We start from the raw sequence: 16,329 nt of genomic DNA, 5'->3' as shown, positions 1-16,329 counted from the left end.
CTCTGAATGAATTCTTATATTGGTTTATTCTCTGAACGTACTGAAATTTTGCCACAGTTAATTCTAAATAATAAATGTTTTTCAAAAACAACATGGCAGTGGGAATGCTGAAGAGCATGAGCTTAAAGGGTATGTCTACACTGCATTCCTTCTTGGAGGGAGGAAAGAAAAACAGACGAATGAAATTGCAAATGAAGCGCGGATTTGAATTTCCTGTGCTTCATTTGCATTATCGCGTTATGACACTATTTTGAAATGGCGTTATTTTGAAAAAAGAAACGCAGTCTAAATGTGGTTATTTCAAAAGAAAACCCTTCTTTCGAAATAATCCTTAGAGGAGTAAGGGTTATTTTGAAAGAAGGGTTTTCTTTCAAAATAACCGCATCTAGACTGCGTTTCTTTTTTGAAATAGCGCCATTTAGAAATAGTGCCATAATGTGATAATGCAAAGGCAGCACTGGAAATTCAAATCCGCGCTTCATTTGCAATTTCGCTCATCTGCATTTGCCTTCCTCCCTGAAAGGAGGAATGCAATGTAGACCTATCCAAACTGAATAATGAGGAGGTAGAGGCTTTGTGAATTGGATATGATGTAGACCTGAGTAAAATATTCATAATGAAACATGAACTTACACATAATTGAAGATTTTTTTTTAAAAAAAATCTGTTTTAAATGTCAACGTATGGCCTGAAATGATAAAGCCTGTATTATTGTAGGTCATGAATATGTATGTAAAGTAAGGAAAGAAATTAGAACTACTAATGAGTGGAATCAACAGAATTACCTTTATCAGCCCTGGAACCCATTCTCCTCTGGAAATCAACTTTGACAACACTTAAAGGAAAAGGGTGTGACTTTCTATAAATAGGGACCTTCCAAATTCAAAGCCATGAAAAATACATCACAGACCATGACATCTGATCTGCCTGTGAATTTGGGCAGTTGTAGGGGAGAGTGAGTGCCAGCTGCTAGTCCTGGCTGGCTGGGGAGGGAAAGGTATTCATATTTATCTTCAGTGGCTATTCCTGGGGCCGGGGCAGATTCACCTATAGGAGCTTCCATAGGCTGCAAGGAAGTTCTGTGGCTGCTGGTCAGAAGCCCAGCTCTGATGGCAGTGCAGCGGTAAGGGTGTCAATCCTGTCCATTAAATTGATCATTTTAAAAATCCTGTAGTTGTGAAGTTGATCAAAATGGACTGTGAATTTGGTAGGATTGCAGTTATAAAGCTTGTGAGGGAATTATGAGATTTCATTAAGAATCTGGGTTGTTCCCGTGCTTTGAAAGGCTCCAGTCAGAATCATAAATAGAATACAAACTTTTTGTATGTTTCTCCTTAGATCTTGGTTTTGATGGCGTTAGAATCCTTCTTGGCTTTCTTGGAGGACAATATTCTTTTTATTTTCGTCCTCTACCAACATTAATGCACTAATATCAGATTTGTTGTTTTGGAAATAGAGAAGCAAGCAAAAAGTTTTCCATGGCAATTTTTTATTGACATCATGCTGCTATGTTCTTTTTGCCCCAGCAGTTTCACCTGAGCTATTTCAAAGAGATTAATTCTTTATTCAACTCATCAATGTCATAGCCAGAAAAAAATGTTCTGGCTGTTTAGCATAATGTATAGTCCCCCTCTGGTAGTTATGGAGGGGGACTTCATAGTTCTCTTTCATTAATAAAGAGAGCAAACTCTGATTTTTCTCCGTGTAAAACTTTTATACAGAATAAGATGGACTCATTTTGGGGTTTTATCGTATTTGGGGCTGTGCTTCTCAGTGCTGACAAGTTCCTGTAACTAAGCCCTCCCAGAGCTTAGCTATTAACAGTGTCTGCGTTGCTCTCCTGGGGCAGGCTGTTACCCTTAGTCTGTGCCTTTGCTGGGGGAGACCAGAGCATCACACAACAGGATAAGGTGGTGGGGCACCCCATAGGGCAGGTAGGCAGGCTCAGTGGTATGATCAGCCCATCACATGACAGTCTCAAGGGGATTTCTGTGATCCAACCATCACACCCTTATCAGGGTGTCTGGCTGTGCTCTTTTTTATGATGAAACATGCCTCTGTAACCCCTGTTATACACCTGGAGCCAATTTTTCAGGCATTTAGACCTAAAAATGTACATTATACCTTATGCAATTTTTCAAATTGCCTAAATAGTTGAGGAATTAAGTATCAGAGGGTATGTCTACACTACAAAGTTAGTTCGAACTAACGGATGTTAGTTCGAACTAACTTTAATAGGCGCTACACTAGCGCTCCGCTAGTTCGAATTTAATTCGAACTAGCGGAGCGCTTAGTTCGAACTAGGTAAACCTCATTTTACGAGGATTAAGCCTAGTTCGAACTAGCTAGTTCGAATTAAGGGCTGTGTACACCCTTAATTCAAACTAGTGGGAGGCTAGCCCTCCCCAGGTTTCCCTGGTGGCCACTCTGGCCAACACCAGGGAAACTTGTCTGCCCCCCTCCCGGCCCCGGACCCCTTAAAGGGGCACGGTCTGGCTACGGTGCCCGTGCCAGGTGCAAGCCTTCCAGCACCCAGCCAGCAGACCCTGCACCTGGCACAGATCGAGCCAGCCACCCGATGCCCCCCAGCCCTCCCCCTCTTCCCGGGACCAGGCTGGCGGCTCCCGGGAGCTTGCCCGGGATCGCAAGAGGCGGGCACCCGCCTGGGCTAGTGCGGAGATCGTGGACCTCGTTCACGATCTCCGCACTAGGCACAGGAAAGTGGCCATCTAGGGCAGGAGAGCTGCCAGCCTGGCCACCCAGGAGCAGGTGTGCATGAAAATCAAGGGGGTCCACTGAGACCCCCGACCCTGAGCCCTGAGCTTACAATGGCCGTCCTGGGTCAGACCAAAGGTCCATCTAGCCCAGTAGCCTGTCTGCCGACAGCGGCCAACCCTAGGGACCCTGGAGGGGATGGACCGAAGACAGTGACCAAGCCATTTGTCTCGTGCCATCCCTCTTCAGCCTTCCACAAACCTTGGGCAGGGACACCACTCCTACCCGCTGGCTAATACCACTCCATGGACCCAACCTCCATGACTTGATCTCACTTCCCTTTAAACTCTGTTCCAGTTCTAGCCTTCACAGCCTCCTGCAGCAAGGAGTTCCACAGGTTGACTCTTTGCTTTGTGAAGAAGAACTTTCTGTTACTAGTTTGAAGCCTGCTACCCATTCCTTTCCTTTGGTGTCCTCTAGTCCTTCTTTATGGGAACTAATGAAGAACTTTTCTGTATGCACCCTGTCCACCCAACTCCTGCTTTTAGAGACCTCTCTCCTGTCCCCCCTCCGTCTCCTCTTTTCTAAGCTGAGAAGTCCCAGTCTCTTTAGCCTCTCTTTATATGGGACCTGTTCCAAACCCCTGATCATTGTAGTTGCCCTCCCCTCTTTCAGCCTCTCTCTTCCCCTCTCCCACCTTCTTTTCCCAGTCTCCCCCAGTTTTGTTCAATAAAGACAGATTCCATTTTTGAACACAATTGTCCTTTATTTTGTACATCAAGAAAAGGGGCTAGGGAAGGGTAAGCGGAAGGAGGTGAGGGAGGAATGGGGTACGAGCCCCCGATGGGGAGGACTGGGCTGGCTCTGTGGGCCTCTGGGAGTGGAAGCTCTCCTGCAGCCCCCCAATTGCCCCCTCTCCCCAGATGGTAGCCTGCGGCAAGTGCAGCCGGGCTGATGGCCGAGTGGTATGATGTGCCCAGTGTGGGTACTCCGGGCACTCCAAGCCAGGACTGGTTTTCAAGCGGGGCACCCCTGAGAACTGTCTGTCCGGGGTGGGGGTCGGGTCCCTTTAAGCACAGCCCTCGGCTAGCCTGAGACAGCATCTCCACGCTCTAAGTCCTCCTCTGATGCCCTGCCGGCACTGCTTCCGGCCATCCTTAAGCCCGGTTCAGGGTCCACTTAATGTGGACATGCTAGTTCGAATTAGCAAAACGCTAATTCGAACTAGTTTTTAGTTCTAGACGTGTTAGTTCGAATTAGCTTAGTTCAATTTGAATTAGTAGTGTAGACATACCCTAACCTACTTTGATCTTTTGAAATCACAATAGGTACCTATCTGCATCTTTAGGAACCTAAATATCTTGGGAAATCAGCCCATAGAGTATAAAATATGACACACAAAATGTTTAAATGGTAAATTGCCCATTTGTATTTTGTGTAGAAATAGATGGCAATAAGCTGGTGTTTCTTACAGAAGTGTAATACAATGAGATATTAAAATAATATAATATATAATATCATTTTGTGGCTCTTGTTTGCATCCTTTCTGTGCTACCCTTTAACTATTAGATTAAGACTGGAGAGAGTACTGCTTCTTCCATTTAGAATTTAAATAGAGATTTAGCTGGCTTAATTTCCTTTGCCTCATAAGAATTCATTTGCAGGGTTCCAACATTTGTTTCCAGGGGTCACAGTAGCTCATAAGATATGTGTACAAGTAGTGCAAGAAAATTATGTCTTAATTCAGAAACAAATGTGATGTTTCATCCTCATTACCTTTGTTTGGTATCAGTCTCATGAGTCTCCAAACACTTGATCACTCACAATCAACTGCTTGCCTTGTATACCTAAGGTTGGGGTATTCCAGCATTCTGGTAGATAAAAGAATTAACACAATAAATGAAGTCTTTACCTTTTTTGTGTTGTAGGTGTTATCTCTGGCCCACATTAGCACTGACAAGAAGCGGATCACACTGATTAATCCGCAGGCAGTGAATCTTGATGCCTATAAAGAGAAGCTGGAACAAGCAATTAAATTCTATGAAAGGCAAGTTTGCTCTTTTTCTGGGCTGACACCATTTTTCATATGGTGAACTGAGTTTTTACATGTCTGACTGCCTCACTTGTGCTTTGCTCAGTAATCTATCTCCTCAAAGATTTATTTTAACATTCTGTGCATTTGAGCATCTTCTTCGAGTAGTGTCCTCGGGGGTGCTCCACTGTAGGTGTCAAGCTTGTCCCCGCGCCGCAAATAAGAGATCTTTCAGCAGTGGTCTGCCGGACCGCGCATACGCATCAGGCTTCTCGTGCCGTTTGTGCCGTTTCTTAGAGCGTGCCAGGCACGTCAAGCTCCCGCCAATTCCTCCTAACTGTTCTTCGGTCGCAGATGGAGTGAGCTCCTTCTCCTCAGATCCTGTCAGCCATTAAATTACTTGTTAGTTAGTTGGTCTCTTAATAATTCTTAGTTAAGTTTAACAGCAAGGTCAACAGTTTTACAATGTTTAAAAAACAAAACAAAAGAGTTTGTATAGATACGGATAGATAGAAAACAGGCAACCATGCTGGGATCGTCTGGTGTCAAAAAATGTGATGCCTGCAGGGAGTCCATGCCCGCGTCGGATGGGCACTCCCGGGCTGTGTCTACGCTGGGCCACTTATTCCGGAAAATCAGCCGCTTTTCCGGAATAAGCTGCAAGCTGTCTACACTGGCCCTTGAATTTCCGGAAAAGCAACGACGCTCTACTGTACAAAATCAGCCGCTATTCTGCTCCCGCTCGGGCATAAGTCCTTATTCCAATGTAGACAGCCCAGTAGTCTTTTCTGGAAAAAAAGCCCCGATCGCGAAAATGGCCATCGGGGCTCTTTTCCGGAAAAGCGCGTCTACATTGGCCACAGACGCTTTTCTGGAAAAAGGGCTTTTCCGGAAAAGCAGCCTGCCAATGTAGACGCTCCTTTTCCAGAAAAACTGAAAATGGAATAGTATTCCGTTTTAAGCAGTTCCGGAAATTCATGCCAGTGTAGACACAGCCCCGTTGTATATGATGTCTCGGGGAAGGGCATATTCCCCAGAAGTGCCTTGACTGCTCAAAATTGAAGGCACGAGCATGCAGAGACAGAGAGATGAGGGTCAGAATGCTTCTCTTCCACAAAGAACTGCATATGCCCACTATCATGATGACCGCAGAAGTGGGTTTTCCTCGGGATACTCTTCACCACCTAGATACTACTATGACTGCCACCAGGATAGCTCCTACTACGAATATCACCACCTGTCACACTACTCTATTTCCCCGCACTGTTCTGGGCATTGGTCTCCTTGCTGCCACAGATCAGACACCAGATGGAGCTGGATCAAATCTCCTCCACACCAGCCTAATCCCCCCCAAAACTGTGCCTAAACCATCACAGCTTTCTGAGCCTGAGGAAGATCAGCTCTTGGACCACGAGCAGCCACAGGAGCTTTCACCAACTGACCCATCCTTGTCTTCACCCAATGAGGCGGTAATCCCAGGGGACTCATCACCATCCAATGAGCTCCGTCAATTCCAGGACCTTTTTAAACGAATGGTGGACAGTCAGGAGGTCCAGCTCATTGAGATATAGCAATAGCAGCACTGACTTAAAAAATCTACAGCCATCCCAAAAGTCCAAAGTAGCCTTGTCGAGGGGCAAGGCAAATCTTAGAAGTGGTGGACTCCAGCCTCAGTACCAGCAACCAACAAGAAGGCTGATAAGAAATATTCCGTGCCTGCCCAGGGAATGGATTTCCTTTTCATGCACCCTCAATCCAACTCTCTCGTGGTTGATGCGGCGCAGCAGAGGGCCAAGAACCCACAATATAGGACCAATACTGGTGACAAAGACAGTAAAAAATTAGACCTTTTTGATAGAAAAGTATATTTAATGTAACTTTTTGATAGAAAAGTATATTTATATTTAGCTGAGGATGGCTAACTATGTGGCCTTCCTCATGAACCATAATTTTGATAATTACACGAAATTAACCACAATGACAACAGCACATTACATCTTCCACATCTCTGCGCATTACATCTTCTGGACGACAGCCACATCAATGGTAATGCACAGAGCTTCTTGGCTGCAATCTGTGGGAGTACCTAAGGAACTGCAGTTGAAGGTGGAGGACCTCCTCTTTGATAGACAGAATCCCTTTGTGGAGAAAATTGACGAGGTCCTTCATACCAGTAAGAACTTTAAGAATATTGAGTACGTACACAGCTTCGAACAGACGCAAGCACAACACTCCATACCAGATACGCAGACCCTTCCCTTACTCAGCCCCCCAATATAGGTCAACTGACCAGCACCGTCCTACATAGCATCTGCAAAAAGGATGCCCACAGAACTACAAGATGGCCAACCAGCAGAACAATCAGCAGCAAGTTTGACGCGTTGGTCAAGAGTCTGCAAGCCATCCCACTATCTGGTCATCTAAGTCAGTGGTCCCCAACCTTTCGTGGCTGCTGGCTGCCCAGGGGCGGGGCCGCTCATGTGCCGGGCGTTCGGGGTCAGGGCCACTCATGCGCCCTGAGCCTAGGGCCGTCACTGCGCATGTGCCGAGTGCCTGGGGTAGGAGCTGCCCCTGCGCCCGGGCCTGGAACCACGCATGTGCCGCGCGCCGGGGGCGGGGCCAGCCCAGATGTTTAGGTGGGCACACATAAATGCCACGGTGGGCGCCATGGCGCCCGCGGGCACTGCGTTGGGGACCACTGATCTAAGTGAAGACACTTGGTTATTCCATCACCGTGTAAAACCATTCCAAAGACGGTGGGCCACCATCACCTATCGATGGGTTCTTGAGTTAATAACATCAGGTTACTCAATACCCCTTCAATTCCTTCCCTCCTTACTTTCCCAGTCCCTCTTCAGGGACCCCTCTCACGAGTCTCTGTTGAGACAAGAGGTCTGGGTCATCCTGGGATGAGGCACACCTGGGTGGTCGACAAATACCTTTGATGTCGGAAGGGGAGCGTCCAGACTATCATGCTGAGCCGACAAACAGCTGTTCAGCTGTTTGTCAGCTCAGCGCGGCAGCCGTGTAAATTTAAATGAAGCGGCAATTATTTAAATCGCTGCTTCATTTTACTATGTCTGGTACCCTAGAGGCATGTAGTCTAGACGTACCCTTATTGTTTGCAGAACTATATAGGTAATAAACATTGAAATGATATTCTAAATCTTAACTATTTATTTTGTGGCTTTTAAGTTTGTGGTTTTTGAAAATTATGAGATTAATAATCTTAACAAGGTTTTATGGACAAAAATTTTAATCAACTGTATGTCTGCTCAAATTTTATTCTAATAAAATGTACAGATTTAGTGATTAATTTACAATGTGAATCTTGCTTTTTTGACTAATTGCAGTGTTGGTTTCCCAAGTTTTAGACTTTGTCAACACTACAGAGTTTTGTCGACAAAAGGCAGCTTATATTGGCAAAACTATGATGTAACTTCTGGTGACAAAAATTACCTATTTTGGCAACAAAATAAAACCACCCCAATGAGAGACATAAGGCTTTTTGAGCAAAAGTTTTGTTGACAAGGTGCCAATGTAGACACGGTGCTTAATTTTATGGCTTTAATAAGTCTCCAGGAGGTGTGCCAGAAGGCCTATTCTGATCTCTGTGGGCAGCAGTTTTAATTCTGCTGCCCTGCAGCCAGGTCAACAACCAGGTAAACAATATCTCCTTCTTTAAAGCTTTGGGAATTTTTAAAATTACATTTCCTGTTTGCTTGGTATGGCAAGACCTTATCACATCTTACCAGGTGACTAGGATAGCTTCTCACAGCAAACGTTTTCCCTCTTGGACCACTGTGGAGCTACTGGATCTGCCTAATATTTGGGGAGAAGAGATAGCGCAGTCCCAGCTGTGCTTTGACCATAGAAATTTTAATACCTGTAAGCAGATTTCTCAAGGCTGGTGTGAAAAGGGCCATGATCAGGACACCATGCACAGTGAAGATAAAGGAGCGGAGGCAGGCATATTAGAAGGCAAAGGAGGCAACCTGGTGCTCTGGTGTTCCACTCAACACCTGCTGGTTCTTTAATGAGCTGGATGCAGTCATCGGCAGCAACACCACTTGCACTGCCATGAGTGTGGATAGTTTGGTGGGCCTCGAGGTGGCTGAAAAGGATGTAATCCAGATGACAGAATTAGATGATGATTTGGAGCCCACAGTGGGGTTGCCCACAGTGGGGCAGGCATCTAGGTCCTGCTCTCCATGCCAGAGATGTTTAGCCAGTCTCAGTAGTTGCTGTTCAGTGAGCAAGAAGCAGAAGAGATGCCTGGTAAGTGACTGTGCTTTGTGTAATGAGGTGGTGGGTTTAAGGTATAGAAATGTACAAGGCTGGCTGTGTTTCTGTCTGTTGAACACTTCCCTGAGCAGCTCAGTGGAACAGGAAACAGTGTTGATGTACTCTTAGATCTCACAGGAATCCTCCAGAGACATCTCTGGGAAACTTCCTTGGAGGTACTCGGCAATCCTCTGCTTGAATGTTCCTTGCCAGAGCTTCTTTGTTCCTTTCCCATTACAGGAACTTTTCCCACACCATTCAGCAGCAACTTGGGCAGAGACAAAAGCCTCACAGAGGCGAACAGCATAGGGACCAGGGTAGAATGCATAAGTGTGTAATAGGTGCGCTCTTGCTTCTCTACTTACCCCCAGCAGTGAGAGATCTGCTACAGTGACTCCAGCCATTAGGAAAGTGGGAGAATTCAGAATTTTTTTCCTACTTGAGTGCACTGCAACGCTGCTAGAGTGCTCTCTTCTCTGTGTAGAGCTCTTCCTATTTCCCGGCTAACACTCACAATGATTTGGGTATTCGCCAAGATGTGTGCTTGCTAATGGTCAGTGAAAAAGTGATTGTAATGCTACCAGAAGTGTATTTTACTGAAATGTTTCAGTGCTTTGTATGAACTTACCAAGCATGCTTCTGTGCATTATTTCTTGTCCTTAAGGGACACCCCACACAACTGGCATAGTGTTTCCTCCAGATTAAGTGCCCATGATGGAGCTCAGATGACATGTTCTAAGGCATCCTCCCTCCCTCATCCTCACTCACTTTCACCAGACTGAGGCAGTGGGTTGAGGTGCAGGCTCTTGAATTAAGGGATCTGGGGTGTGAGAGGGGCAAAGCTGAGCCTGGGGCAGGTAGTTGGGTTGTAGGAAGGGTTCTAGGTGCAGACTTTGGGACAGTGTTTGGATGCATGGGTGCTCCGGGTTTGACGAGCAGGAGGGGGTTCATGACTGGGGTAGGAGTTGGGGATGTGGGCTCCAACTGGGCATTGCTTACCTCTGGTGGCACCTGGGTGGTGGTGTAGTGGGGGCTAAGGCAGGCTCACCCCTGCCCTGGCCCACTCTCTAAAGCAGCCAGCAAACTCCATCCCAAGTCCTGTTGTGCCCCCTCCATGCTTTGTGGAGAAAGGATACAGAGTGGAAGGGGGCATCTTGACATAAGTGCCCCTCTTCTCCCTACCCTGCCCAGAAAGTAGGAGGGTTGCCAGGGGGAGGGGGAATCCTCAAGCTATAGAGCAGGAGGTGTGTAGCAATAGGGGGAGGGGCAGCTGAAGTGCTGGCATTTGATAGCCTCTTGTCCTAACCAGTCAAGGTCAAGGACCAGAGGCTCAAAGATCTACCAGTAGATCCCAATCTACTGGTTGGTAACCACTGTTCTAAGGAGTACTGCATGTCTCCAATGCAGAGGAAAGGGAATGCAGGGCATGGAGGGAAGCTGAAAGGCAGGACAAAAAGGAAAATAAGGAGTTCATTAAGGATGCTACAGTATCAGTGATTAATGTCATGGAGGAACAAGTGCATATGCTGAAGTCCTTAATAATGCTGCAGACTGAGCAGATGCATGCCCACCCTTCTCTGCAGAATACTCAGGACTCTTTTCCTGCCCCTACCCCCAACCTAAAGTCCACCAGTATACTCCTTTCTGCTTTCTTGGACTTATCAGTTTCCCATTCACTCCATGCTCTTGGAAAACTTTCAACATGAAAGCTGCACTACACACACCCAGTCCTGGAAGTCTGCACTTCCTTGGTGGTACTTTTTCACGAAGCGCATTTGTATGTAAATGTTTTCTTCTGAAATCAAAGCAAAGTTTTTAAATATCTAACTTCTGTGCCCTACAAATTGGGATAGCATGTACTACCAAGCCATAAACAGGCAATTTAATCATTTGCTCACTGGAATTTAAGCCTCTGGATTTCACAATTGCTTTCTATGAAAGCTATATGTAATGTAACATTGCAGTACTAATTACCGAGATATACATTACTGGTTCTTATTTTCATTGTGTTGCTTCAAAGCCTCCCTTATTTGAATTGCAGCATTTTTTTCTTGTGCAGAATACAATTTCTAAACTATAATAAGTCAATGTTCAGTTGTAAACTTCTGAATGAACCACCATAATATTTTGTTCATAGGTATGAAGATTTCGGAATTATAAATAACCTCTGTTCCCAAGATGTTTGTAACTCAGAGGTTCTTCTGTATGTACCAATTTTTTGTAAAAGCAGTTTTCTAAAATCCCAAATTCTCAAACGATAAATACTTAAAACTAAGCTGATAAAATAGTTACACGGGTATAATTAAACTGTAGCATTGCAGTTGCAAGGCTGCAACAGTGATTTTAACAGATTCACCAAATGTCATTATGAATGCGGGTAGAGTACATGTAAAAGGTGAAATCATTCCTTTCCTAGATATATGGATGCCAAATTTCTACTTGCGGTGGATATAAGTGACAAATCATAACTCTACATTTCCATCTGACACAGCAATTAACCATGCCTTTGGTGCTATTAATATAGCATTACATTTCTGATAATTGAATTTGCAAGTTTTGCTAGGCTTCAGCTTGGTTAATAGTTGCAAATTTATTTTGACATCTATAAATTAGACAACAGGTTAGTACATGCCAGTTTGAAGAACAGAAGAAATCATGGCAATAACCTCACCATACATAGATTGACTATTAGCATAAAATTAAGAGGGAAAAAGTAATGATGGCAGTAATTTCATGTTCCCACAAAGAAACATCCTTTAGCAAAGGAGAAAAAAACCTGGGATCTCCAAAGCATGTGTGGGTCTTGAATAGTCACAAATGTTTACAAATAAGCTAGTTATGAATGTGAAGCATCTTAGAAGTGTGAAATAGATAGCTGAGCATGCTAAGAATGCAGATTATGAATGTGCTAGTGATTTACACTCTGAAGTAGCCGGTTGTTATTTCCCATAGCCAATAACCTGAATCAGTTAGAAGCTCATGTTCAGAATCTAATTTTGTATAGGCTTTTAAAAAAATACAGCAGTTTAATTCACCAAGACTGGAAAAAGACAAGTGTTTGAAAAGGTCTGAGTCATCTATAGAATTAACTGATGCTAGTTCATACATTTGCAAACAATAATATAGCAAAGTTCACTTTTCTATACGATGGCAGCTAGGACCCTCAGAGATTTTCTTCTGCATTATGAAATAAGAGATTATGTGATGGATCAATTGTTGGGATGTTGACATTTAGGGATAAAACACAATCTAAACTGGCTAGTAGAAATAGTAATCTATGCTTAAAAAAAGACAAATAATCTGAAACAAAGACACCCTGTTGTGATTTTAAAATTACAGAACTAGAATGGTTTAAAACGGGCAGCTGTGTTAGTTTGTTTCAGCCAAAACAGCAAGGAGTCCCGGGGCACTTTAAAGACTAACACATTTGTTAAGTGTAAACTTTTATGAGATACAACTCACTGCCTTAGATGCTGAAGAGAAAAAAAAAAGGATGGGAGTGTGATATCAGTGCTATTTAAATCAGAGTGGATGTGGCTTATCTCTAGCGGTATGAGGTGAGAGTACCTGAAAGGGAACTGACCTATTACAATGTGAGAACCACTCCATGTTTCTGTTTAAATCTTTTTTCAGGGTGTATGTGTGTAGGAGAGGTTTTAGCTAGGGGCCCTAGCTAATGGCTAGTAGCATTATGTTGCTTTCCTTGCTGGGTCTGTCCTCTAGAAGGTGACTTCTGAGTATCTCCTTGGCTTTATCAATCCATTTCTTCACTTTAGGTAGGTACTATAGTTTTAAGAATGCTTTCTAGAGATCTGCAGTTCTGTTTTCACCACAGCAGAAAGGAAGGCAGAGAGGACCGAAGTAGAAATTTAAATGGTGTGATTGCATTTGATTTTTAAATGGGAAAAATAATTAACATTATTTCTCAAGTACTTTCATGCTGAAGCTCTTAACTTGTGGGGGACAGCTCTTGGCTGACTTTTAATTAGTGCTATTGGTTAGTTTAGATTACTGCATGCTGGACTGAACTCTCCACTGAAATTCCTGCAGGAAACAATAGTGAATGCCACTAATCTCTCAGTGACCCTGAAATAATCGTATTGCTGCTAGATGAAAGATGTTGTTTTCCTGTCTCCTTTTGCAGATGATAAATTCATAGTTGAATGATAAGAATACAGTTTGTGCTTTCAGAATACAGATCATGGTAGATCAGTATTTCTCAAAATGTTCCGAGGATCCACTCTGAGAAACCTGCTAGCTGGCTGCTGCGGTTTGTTTATTTAATGGCTCTGCAGCCATGGATTGGCTCCAGTTCACCGTTTGCAGCCAAGGGGAGCCGCGGGAAGCGGCAGCCCAGCCCACCACCACTTCCAATGGCCCCCCTTGGCTGCAAATAGTGAACTGGAGCAGTACTCCATGACTGTGGAGCCGGAAAATAAACAAATCACAGTGGCCAGTTAGCAAGTTTCTTAGATTGGATCCGCAGACCACTTTGAGAACCTCTGTAGTAGCTAGAACTGTGTGTTCTTGTTTATTCATTGATATTTTGATAATCAGCCACATAGTCTACATCTAGATTGCAGGCTTCTTTTGGAAGAAGCTTTTCCAGAAAAGATCTTCTGAAAAGATTTCTTCAGAAAAGAGAGCATCCACACTGCCAAAGCGCATTGAAAAAGCAAACTGCTTTTTCGAAAGATACCATCCACACTGAATGGATGCTATCTCGCATTTAAGCTGTGATTACTATGGACAGAACGGCCACCAGGGCACCTGTGCTTTTTCCTCTTTCTTCTTCTTTCGAAAGAACTCATAAGAACATAAGAACGGCCGTACTGGGTCAGACCAAAGGTCCATCTAGCCCAGTATCCTGTCTACCGACAGTGGCCAGCACCAGGTGCCCCAGAGAGGGTGGACCGAAGACAATGATCAAGCGATTTGTTTCCTGCCATCCCTCTCCAGCCTCTGACAAACAGAGGCCAAGGACACCATTTTATCCCCTGGCTAATAGCCTTTTATGGACCTAACCTCCATGAATTTATCCAGCTTCTCTTTAAACTCTATTATAGTCCTAGCCTTCACAGCCTCCTCTGGCAAGGAGTTCCACAGGTTGACTACACGCTGTGTGAAGAAGAACTTTCTTTTATTAGTTTTAAACCTGCTACCCATTAATTTCATTTGGTGTCCTTTAGTTCTTCTATTATGGGAACTAATAAATAGCTTTTCTTTATCAGCCCTCTCCATACCACTCATGATTTTATAGACCTCTATCATATCCCCCCTCAGTCTCGTCTTTTCTAAACTGAAAAGTCCCAGTCGCTTTAACATCTCCTCATATGGGACCCGTTCCAAACCCCTAATCATTTTAGTTGCCCTTTTCTGAACCCTTTCCAAGGCCAAAATATCTTTTTTGAGGTGAGGAGACAACATCTGTACACAGTATTCAAGATGTGGGCGTACCATAGTTTTATACAGGGGCAGTAAGATATTCTGGGTCTTATTTTCTATCCCTTTCCTAATAATTCCTAGCATCTTATTTGCCTTTTTGACCGCTGCTGCACTCTGTGTGGAAGTTTTCAGAGAACTGTCCACGATAACTCCAAGATCTCTTTCCTGATTTGTCGTAGCCAAATTAGCCCCCATCATACTGTATGTATAGTTGGGGTTATTTTTCCCGATGTGCATTACTTTACACTTATCCACATTAAATTTCATTTGCCATTTTGTTGCCCAATCACTCAGTTTGGTGAGATCTTCTTGGAGTCCCTCACAGTCTGCTTCTGTCTTGACTATCCTAAAGATAGTATCATCTGCAAACTTTACTACCTCACTGCTTACCCCTTTCTCCAGATCATTTATGAATAAGTTGAAAAGGATTGGTCCCAGGACTGACCCTTGGGGTACACCACTAGTTACCCCTCTCCAATCTGAAAATTTACCATTTATTCCTACCCTTTGTTTCCTGTCTTTTAACCAGTTCTCAATCCAAGAAAGGACCTTCCCTCTTATCCCATGGCCATGTAATTTATACAAGAGCCTTTGGTGAGGGACCTTGTCAAAGGCTTTCTGAAAATCCAAGTATACTATATCTACTGGATCCCCCTTGTCCGCATGTTTGTTAACCCCTTCAAAGAACTCTAACAGATTAGTAAGACAGGATTTCCCTTTACAGAAACCATGTTGACTTTTGTCCAACAAATTATGTTTTTCTACATGCTTCACAATTTTATTCTTTACTATTGTTTCGACTAATTTGCCCGGTACTGAAGTTAGACTTACCGGTCTGTAATTGCCAGGATCGCCTCTAGAGCCATTTTAAATATTGGTGTCACATTGGCTACCTTCCGGTCATTAGGTACGGAAGCCGATTTAAAGGATAGGTTACAAACCACAGATAATAGCTCAGCAATTTCCCATTTAAGTTCTTTTAGAACCCTTGGATGAATGCCATCCGGTCCCGGAGATTTGTTACCATTAAGTTTTTCTATTTGTTCCAAAACCTCCTCTAATGACACTTCAATCCGGGACAGTTCCTCAGATTCATCACCCACAAAGGACGGTGCAGATTCAGGAATCTCCCCAACGTCCTCAGCCGTGAAGACTGAAGCAAAGAAATCATTTAGTTTCTCCGCAATGGCTTTATCGTCTTTGATTGCTCCTTTTATAGCTCGATCATCTAGGGTACCCACAGGTTTTTTAGCAGGCTTCCTGCTTCTAATGTACTTAAAAAACATTTTGTTATTTCTTTTTGAGTTTTTGGCTAGCTGTTCCTCAAAATCTTTTTTTGCTTTTCTTATTACATGTTTACACTTGATTTGACAGTGTTTATGTTCCTTTCTATTTATCTCACTAGGATTGGACTTCCACTTCTTAAAATATACCTTTTTGTCCCTCACTGCTTTTTTTACATGGTGGTTAAGCCACGGTGACTCTTGTTTAGGTCTCTTGCTATGTTTTTTAATTTGGGGCATACATTTAAGTTGGGCCTCTATTATGGTGTCTTTAAAAAGTTTCCATGCAGCTTTCAGGGATTTGGCTCTAGTCACTGTGCCTTTTAATTTCTGTTTAACTAACCTCCTCATTTTTGCGTAATTCCCCTTTTTGAAATTAAATGCCAGGGTGCTGGACTGCTGAGGTGTTATTCCCACCACAGGAATGTTGAATGTTATTATATTATGGTCACTATTCCCAAGCGGTCCTGTAACAGTTATATCCTGGACCTGATCCTGCACTCTACTCAGGACTAAATCGAGAATTGCCTCTCCCCTTGTAGGTACCTGCACTAGCTGCTCCAAGAAGCA

The 16,329-nt window shown here is 43.8% G+C and overlaps 1 protein-coding gene across 5 annotated transcripts in view; it reads left to right on the top strand.

Annotated features, from left to right (window-relative positions):
• VWA3B (von Willebrand factor A domain containing 3B) overlaps window positions 1–16,329 on the top strand; it is a 107,371-nt gene that overhangs the window by 53,671 nt on the left and 37,371 nt on the right. For all 5 annotated transcript variants that reach the window (XM_075916526.1, XM_025178626.2, XM_006137418.4 and 2 more), the window contains one exon: window positions 4,644–4,762. In XM_075916526.1, coding sequence (XP_075772641.1) covers window positions 4,644–4,762 — 119 coding nt within the window. The remainder of the gene's footprint in view (window positions 1–4,643; window positions 4,763–16,329) is intronic.

Source organism: Pelodiscus sinensis, chromosome 1 (assembly GCF_049634645.1).
Source record: "Pelodiscus sinensis isolate JC-2024 chromosome 1, ASM4963464v1, whole genome shotgun sequence".
NCBI lineage: Eukaryota > Metazoa > Chordata > Testudines > Trionychidae > Pelodiscus > Pelodiscus sinensis.
The sequence above is the reverse complement of the archived record's forward strand: the minus strand, read 5'-3'. Positions and strand labels throughout refer to the sequence as shown.